Source organism: Oreochromis niloticus, linkage group LG10 (genome assembly GCF_001858045.2).
Source record: "Oreochromis niloticus isolate F11D_XX linkage group LG10, O_niloticus_UMD_NMBU, whole genome shotgun sequence".
NCBI lineage: Eukaryota > Metazoa > Chordata > Actinopteri > Cichliformes > Cichlidae > Oreochromis > Oreochromis niloticus.
The window spans coordinates 16,620,290-16,629,497 of NC_031975.2; the positions used below are offsets into that span (position 1 = coordinate 16,620,290).

The window sequence follows — 9,208 nt, forward strand, 5'->3', positions numbered from 1 at the left end:
CCCAGGAACGCAACCTCACGTCGCATTAAGCAGCATTTCCTTGGGTTGAGTTTTAACCCTGCTGCCAATACCCTCTCCAGGACCCGTCTGAGGGCCCCAAGGGCAGCATGGAAAGAAGCACCATGGACCAAGATGTCGTCCAGGTACACCACGCATTCTCCGCGGGGAATTCCAGTGAGCACCTTATCCATGTGTCTCTCAAATGTGGCAGGGGCATTGCAGAGGCCGAAAGGAAGAACTTTAAATTGCCATAAGCCTCCGCTGGTAATAAATGCAGTCTTTGGTCTGGCATCTGGTGCGAGGGGTACCTGCCAGTACCCACTGCGTAGGTCTAGGGAGGAGAACCATGAGGATCCCGCCACAGTGTCAAGGGTCTCATCTATACGCGGTAAAGGATATGGGTCCTTCTTTGTCACCTTATTCAAAGGCCGGAAATCTACGCAGAACCGCCATTCATCCTTCACCTTCTTTGGAACCATAACAACCGGGGAGGTCCAGGGGCTGGTGGATGGTTCAATGAGTCTAGCACGCTGCATCTCTCGCAGAGCCCTCTCCGCTGCAGCCTGTCTGGCCAGGGGGAGGCGTCTAGGCCTCATCCAAATGGGCTGTGCATCTCCAGTATCGATGTCGTGTTGAATGAGGTCAGTGCGGCCCATATCATCCTCTGAGAAGGAGAAGCAGTCCTTGAAGTCCAGCATCTCGTCCAGACTCTCTTTCATTGGTTGCTGATCTGATTGACAGGCCAACCGGCCTCTAGACTACTGCACATTCAAGGACACTCAGTAAATCACCATGCTGCGGGTGTGGTCCAACTATGCCATAAGTAACTGGCAATTCTGAACACAAAACACTGATAACCAAAAGTCAACTGACTTGTAACCCAGTCCGTTACAATATATAATATGAATAATTTAGGGCCCAGCACAGAGCCCTGAGGAACACCACAAGTTACCTTCAACTGCTTAGATTTTACATTATTGATTTTGACATATTGATATCTGTCATCCAGGTAACTTTTCATCCACTTGTATGCTATCCCTCTGTCATGAGCATTTCGTTTCAGTAAGTAAGGAAAGAGACGACAAGCTTGTTAAGACATGTACATGGGTGAGAGCTCTGAGTGAGACTCACACCCAACTGTAGTCCGCCTTCTTTATTTATACACTCATTGTATAGTTTACACAATGTATAGTTTCATAACTCTGTTAAGGGTAAAGGCGTGCTTCCCCTTTCGACAACTCTTCTGCACGTCTTCGTCCTCGTGAATATGGCATAATCTTCTCGTTTCAAGTTCCTTAGGCGTTTCCTGTTTTTCTCTAAAAGTAGTTGAAACACTGGTTTCACAAGCAGTTATACAAGAGTGGTTATTTTCCACTGCAGCAATATGTGTGCTAAAGACGTAAAACATAGGCTTTATAAAAGTATAGTAAAACAAGTAAAAATCTCTTAACACCCTCTTATACCATATCTCTCTAGTTTATTCATTAATATAGAATGATCAATTGTATCAAACACCTTTTTTTAAGTCTATAAAAACACCAACAGTATATTCCTTATTATCTATTGCATTAGATATCCCTTCTACAAGTTCCATCACTGCCATCGAAGTGGACCTTTTCGCTCTAAAGCCATATTGGTTATCACTTAGGAGATTATGCTTCTCAATATATTTATCAAGTCTATTAACAAATAACTTTTCTAACATTTTTGAGAACTGTGGGAGTAGTGATATTGGTCTGTAATTGGTAAATTGACATCTCTCTCCATTTTTATGGATTGGAATAACTTTTGCTACTTTAATTTTTGAGGGAAACACACCAGTTCGAAAGGACAGATTACAAATGTATGCGAAAGGTTGCACTGTATATTCTATAATACTTTTAACTAACATCATGTCAATACCAAAACAGTCAGTGGACTTTTTATTTTTAAATGTTTTCACAATGTTAATTATTTCTCCATGAGTTACAGCACCAATAAACATGGAGGACACATTCTAATATAGTAGTATGTTTATTTAGGTCGTTATTATTTCTTGACTCTGGAATTTCCTTTGCTAAATTAAAGCCAACATTTACAAAGAAATCATTAAATTCATTTACAATGTCTTTACTTTTATCAAGCACAATATCTTTATCTTTTTTAAAATACTCTGGATAATTCTTATTTTTTGAGCCCTTTTTGATTATACTATTAAATAACCTCCATGTTTCTTGTGTGTTACTTCCACTTTGCTCCAATAATGTGTGGTAATATTCTTTCTTACTTGTTCTTATAATATTTACTAATCTATTTTTATATAACTTGTACTTTATTTCAGCATCTTTTGTCCTCTGTTTTATGAATCTCTTATATAGATTATTTTTCTTTTTACATGCATCTTCTATCCCTTTTGTGATCCATGGCTTATTTGATCTGTGATGCTTTCTAGCGATTTTCATTAAAGGACAATGTTTTTCATATAGTGAAATTACAGTTGATAGGAATGCATCATATGCACTATTTGAATCTTCATTTGCAAAAACCTCATTCCAATTTTGTTCCTTTAAGTCCACCTGGAGGGCAGCAATGGCTCTTGTTGTTCTATGTCGTATCATGTCAAATATTTGATTCTTTTGTTTAGTTTTGATCCCAAAATAATTTTGAAAAATTGCAAAAACAGGAAGATGATCGCTTATATCAGTTATAAGAAGTCCACCTACTATTTCATAGTCAATTTTATTTGTGAATATATTATCTATCAATGTAGCTGTATCAATTGTTATTCTACTTGGTTTTATAATTACAGGGAAAAGGCAGTTACTATACATTGTATTGATGAAATCTGTTGTTTGTCCATTTGGGTTTAGCAAATCTATATTACAATCACCACAAATTATTTGCACTTTTTTATCATTTAGGTTGCTAAACATAGCAGCAAGTTTTTCATTGAATATGTCAAGGCATGATTCTGGTGTCCTATAGATGCAACTTATAATTATATTGCTAGCTTTTTCAACATGGATTTTAATAGTAACACATTCCAATACGTTATCTATGGTGCTTGACATACATTCAATCAGACTACATTTCAAAACTTTATCTACATATAAAGCAACACCGCCTCCTTGTTTATTCACCCTGTTCATTGTAAATAATTCGTATCCTTCTATTTCCATTTCACTAGCTTTCTCATTATCGAGCCATGTTTCTGATATTGCAATTATATTAAACTTTTTTAACCTACTTAAACATTCTGTAATTTTTGAAATTTTTTTATACAGGCTTCTACTATTGAAATGTATGAACGACAATGCATTTGCCATTTTAATATTCATATTGAATTGGTCATCTGTATAGTACTCACAAGTATTATTGTTGTTATTGTAGAAGTGGTTATCTGGGTCAATATTACTTTCAGGGTCATGCATGTTATGCTCTGCATAGTTAAACGTTTTGAAGTTCGTTTTCTCAGCGTGTGTGGCAAAATAACCACCTTGACAGTCCTTTTCATAATCAAAGTCTTCCTCTTCAATATCTCTGAATGGAAACCTATAATCTGTGTCCAAACTTGTCATGTATGTGTTTTTTGTTGTTGTTTTTTCCATTGTTTTTTTGAGCCATAAGGCCAGAAACACTTTCCATACCCATTGTTCATTATCCAATCATCACTTTTCCAATAGATTCCATAGTAGATTCCTGATTATTTATATTGCTCCAAGTCTTTGAGTTCTCTTATCATCACAACTTTCTCTTCTTCGGGAGTGCCATTTAGTTTTATCATTACTTTGCAGTTCCTCGTCCAGGCCGCTTGTATCTTATTTTGTTTTTTCAGGCTGCGTGCCTGTCTTGCAATTTCAGCAGTCTTTTTCGTTAAATGTTCATTTAAATACACACCGGTGCCTTTTAGCTTCTTTCCCTGTTTCAGTAACTCAATCTTTGTTTTGCGACTCACAAACCGAAGAATAATTGATGGCTTTGTTTTACTGTCTTTTCTGGGGAGCGTGTGGCATGCGGCGATATGATGGCTCTGAATACTTACATTCTTCGTTTGAAGGAATTTTATCACTTGCTGTTCAAGCGTTTGCAGCTCCTCTACCGGGGCATCTTCACCGTCTTTACCTCCGCCAGCTGTTACTCTGACATAGGTTCAGTGTTGCATCTCCAGTCCACTTATCACTAAGTCATCCATTCTTGTGTATTGTTCAAGGTCCTCAATTCGCCGTTCCAAGTTGTCTATTTTCTTGTCCTTCTCCTTTATCAAGTTTTTTTAGTTGTTTTATCTCATCCATTAGGTTATGTAGCATACCCTGTTGTTTAGCCACTTTGCTCAGTTCATATAATTAAGCGATTTCCTAATCTCCTCCAACTCCTCTTCAACTCCTGGGGTTGCTTTTTTAGACGGCATTTTGAAAATGTTGAGATTGGTGTTACCTTGTGATGGCCCATTGAAGTCAGTGTCGGTTTACTTGTTGGTGCCTTTCTGGAGGAGCCTGGGCCTAGAGGCTGATTGAAGATCCTGGGCCTAGTGGCTGCTGTAGGATCCTGGGCCTAGTGGCTGCTGGAGGAGCCTGGGCCTAGTGGCTGCTGGAAGAGCCTGGGCCTAGTGGCTGCTGCAGGATCCTGGGACTAGTGGCTGCTGAAGGATCCTGGGACTAGTGGCTGCTGAAAGAGCCTGGGTCTAGTGGCTGCTGTAGGATCCTGGGCCTATTGGCTGCTGGAAGAGCCTGGGCCTAGTGGCTGCTGGAGGATCCTGGGCCTAAAGTAAGTAAAGTAAGTAAAATTTTATTTATATAGCACATTTCTAGATAGAAATCACAAAGTGCTTTACAAGATATAACAGATTAAAAAGACAAAATACAAACAAAGTTAGCAAAAAGCAATTTTAAAAAGATGTGTTTTCCGCTGTTTTTTAAAAGTAATCAATGAATCAGCGGATCGTAAGTCCTGAGGAAGGGAATTCCAGAGTCTGGCGACCACAGTAGCAAAAGCTCTATCACCCCTAGTTTTCAGTCTCGTATACAGAGTGACAAGTAGGCCCTGACTACTCGACCTCAGAGACCTACTAGGGGCATAGGGCTGTAAAAGCTCAATAATATATGGTGGTGCTTGTTGTTGAAGAGCCTTAAAAGTTAAAACCAAAATCTTAAAATGGACTCTAAATTCGACGGGAAGCCAATGTAACTGCATAAGCAACGGTGTTATATGTGAATATTTTGAAGCTTTCGTCAAAAGTCTTGCTGCAGCATTCTGAACGATCTGCAGGCGCTCCAAAGAACCTTTGTTTAGACAAGTAAACAGGGAATTGCAATAGTCCAGTCGTGAAGAGATAAAAGCATGAATAACAATCTCCAGTTCGGTATAGGATATTATAGAGCTCAATTTAGAAATATTTCTTAAATGATAAAACCAAGACCGAACAAGAGATTTAACATGACTATCTAACGTAAAAGCAGGATCAAGGATAATCCCTAAGTTCCTGACAGATGGTTTTACAAACGGTGGCTGCTGGAGGATCCTGGGCCTAGTGGCTGGTTGTGATGGCCCGTTGAAGTCAGTGTCAGTTTACTTGTTGGTGCCTTTCTGGAGGAGCCTGGGCCTAGAGGCTGATTGAAAATCCTGGGCCTAGTGGCTGCTGTAGGATCCTGAAGGCAGTGTTGGGAAGTGACCTTCCCAACACTGCCTTCTACCTGTCCCTCGCTTTAATTTTAAAACAAGTGGTGATTGTGCTTTTGATGTTGTAGTGCTCAAACTGTGGAACAGCCTTTCTCGGTCAATCAGGTCGACTGACTCTGTTATTTATTTTAAGCGACTGCTGAAAACTCATTTTTATAGGTTAGTGTTTCCTTAATTTGTTCCCCTTCATATTTGGCTATAGATTGAAACCATGCATGAATGAATGTCTGTCAGTATGGCTGATTATACGCCTGTTTATGGGTCTCTATGTTTTAACATGTAGATTTAACTTCTATGTGTGGCTTTTATTTGAACTGTGAAGCACTTTGTAACTTGATGTTTTGAAAGGGTGATATAATTAAGTTATTGTTATTAACAATAATAATATTATTTGTAGCCACAATCATTTCTGAAATCTGAAATGAATGGGAATTATGAGATTGACCTGTAGCTGTCAAGAAGACAAGGGAAAAGCCTAATTTATTTATTTATTTTTTTAAGTGGGTGGATAACATTTGTGAACCCAGGTAGTCCATTACAGCCACTGTGACCTGCTGTACGGCTGCAACGTAAAATAAAGCACCTGGAGCTTGGACGCTATAATCTGACTCCCATATTCTTTTGAATGGTGTTTGGCTGGCTGCTGAACTGTGTACCTATGCACACATGCACACACATGAGGAGAGCAGTACACAAGAGAACAGAGCACTGCTATAAGTATCAGAGCACAAAGTTGCTCTGCTTATATTTGTAGCTAGCCTTCACAAAATAGAGGCTGCCTACACAAAGGATAGAGCACAGAGAATGATAGAAGATTAACAGAAGCTCTTTACATGGAATTTATTAACTCAGCTGCTGAGAACAACATCACCTTTGTGCGACCTGCATATTTTATAATAAGTGGTTTTATTGGCATACCAAATATTAGATATTATTTTGTCTTTCTGTGTTTTATTTACATTCTTGCAGTGGTGGGAAACACATTAGTGATGACTGTATTTACATTGGATCACACTTTGAGAAGTCCTAAATATATTGCTGTTTTTAACCTTGCATTTACAGACCTGTCAAGTAGCTCTGCTTTGATGCCAAAGGTTCTTGACATTTCTCTGTTAAACCATTATTATATTTCCTACAATGACTGCATGACTTTTATGTTTTTCAGCTTTACTTTATATGTGATGCAGGCTTTTAATCTAGTTGTATTATCCTTTGACAGAGTCATGGCTATCATGTACCCGCTGCACTATCAAATGAGAGTGAGCCACAAGCTCATTTTATCTTTGATCGCTTTTTTCTGGCTTTTTGCCATAACTCTTATGCTCATTACAGTTGGCCTTCTCACAAGACTTTCTTTTTGTAAGTCTGTAATTATTCAGAGCTATTATTGTGATCATGGTCCTATGTATCGTCTTGGCTGCAATGATGTTACCCCCAATCGTACAATCGCTGTTATGGCACCAATTCTAATTCTTGGGTTTCCACTGGCATTTATCGTGGGAAGTTATTGCTGTATTGGTTATTTTTTGTCAAAAATTTCTACAAATAGAGAAAGAATGAAAGCTTTTAAAACCTGAACAGGTCACCTTTCATTAGTGGCAATTTATTTCCTTCCTATTACATTTGTGTATATCTTTGGGAACGTAATACATCCAAATGCTAGAATCATAAGCCTTTCGATTACCACTGTATTGCCTCCCATGTTAAACCCAATTATCTATGTTCTCTTTGATCTCAGGAGATCAAAGAGTCATTAAAGAGATTGCTGAAAACTCGAGTTACATCTAAAATTGCCACAAAATATTAAAAAAGAATTTAGACTTGAATTTCTGCAGTGTCCTCTGCTATCTGATGTAAAAGGTTTTTTAAAGCTGAAAAGTATTTTCAGAATACTGCATCTTAAGACACAGACATTAGTCTTAATAAAAGACTAATGGACCAGTCTTCATATCAGTCTTCACTGGTAAAAATACTATGTATTTGTCACTGTAAATCAAAATTATTTAAAAAAAAAAAGTTTAAAATATGAATCCGAAAATCAGTAAATTCAGATTTTTCTGTGATCAAAGAAATTGTCCTCACTTGTATTTTGTTGGAGTAACCCCTTAACATGTAGATGTTACATCAACTTTAATCAGTGTCACAGTGGCAGCATCACTGTTAGTAAAATTATAAAATCTAAATTATTTTATGTTCTTAGGAAATTAAGGGGCGCACTAATATTGTATGTGTAGGTGTGCATTTCAAAGAACAACCTAAATCCACAAACAAGTGGGCAAGTTTGTGATTTAAAGACTAACACACATTATAGAGGTATATATTGGACTATATTGAAATTATGCTATTAACTTTATTGGAACTCAGAATACTGCAAGTAAGTATAAATAAAAGCGAAAATACGGCTATAAATTAATTATAAATTATAATATAATTTTTTGTTCATACTGATATAGGTTTTGTATGACCATATTAAACTGAAACTGAAAATGCTGCCTGGTATATTTTCTTAAGTTATATAATGCAGTGCAAGCTATTCTTCAGATATCCAGACACTCTCTTCATATATTTTTCTACAACACATGGCCACAAAAAACAAAACAACAAAAGTTGTGAACTTTGTGTGTGAAGTTTTTTTGTTATGACTTTTATGGACACATAGTATTTCTACTATCAAAAATGATAAAATATGTTATTCCGTATGACAGATTTTAAACATCATTTTCATCACATAAAATTTTAAAAATGCATATATTTGAAAAAATAATTTCTTATTTCTTTCGTTTCATTACCATGCCTACCTTCATAAACTGCACAAGTTTACATGCATCTGCTAATAATACTAAGTAACAGATTCATAAAATAGTAGAGTCTCAATTCAATTCAATTGTATTTGTACAGCACCAAATCACAAAAACAGTTGCCTCAAGGCGCTTTATATTGTAAAGTAGACCTACAATAATACATGCAGAGAAAAACCCAACAATTATATGACTTTTTTTGAGTAACTACCACAACACTGTTATTGAGATGGTGAAACATTTAAGTGTAATCCCTGAATTATGCTTTTGCAGTGAACCAAAGTAGAGCCTATGCAAGTACCATTGGCAGGATTCATGACAACATGTAACTGCATATGGAGGGAGGCTCATTTCAGGTTATGCCATTAGGTTACAGAAGGGTTTGTGGTTATGACATACGTATCATAGTCATAACACTGATTTTGACTAATCAGGATGAATCACTTGTACAGAGGAAAAGTAACAGGGACGTCTGGAAACACATTTAACACATCTAACAGGAGCTCTGCATGTATGGAGAGAGTAGATAGTAATGATTAACCATTTGTTTTTCTAACTAGTGTTTCTAGAGAAATTATTATAAGTAAGTAAGTAAATTAAGTAAAATTTTATTTTTATAGCACCTTTCTAGATAAAAAGATCACAAAGTGCTTCACACAGGGATGACAAAGTATAAAACAAAAACAGACAGAGGTTAACAAAATGCAATTCTAAAAAGATGTGTTTTTAGTTGTTTTTTAAAAGAGACTACTGAG

The 9,208-nt window shown here is 37.0% G+C and overlaps 1 protein-coding gene across 1 annotated transcript; it reads left to right on the forward strand.

The window, feature by feature from the left end:
- The first annotated feature begins 6,488 nt into the window (after nt 1-6,488).
- LOC109203813 (olfactory receptor 1F1-like) lies at nt 6,489-7,232 on the forward strand. The gene has a single exon (XM_025910834.1). It carries the CDS (start codon nt 6,489-6,491, stop codon nt 7,230-7,232), a length of 744 nt encoding a protein of 247 aa, XP_025766619.1.
- Nucleotides 7,233-9,208: the final 1,976 nt, after the last annotated feature.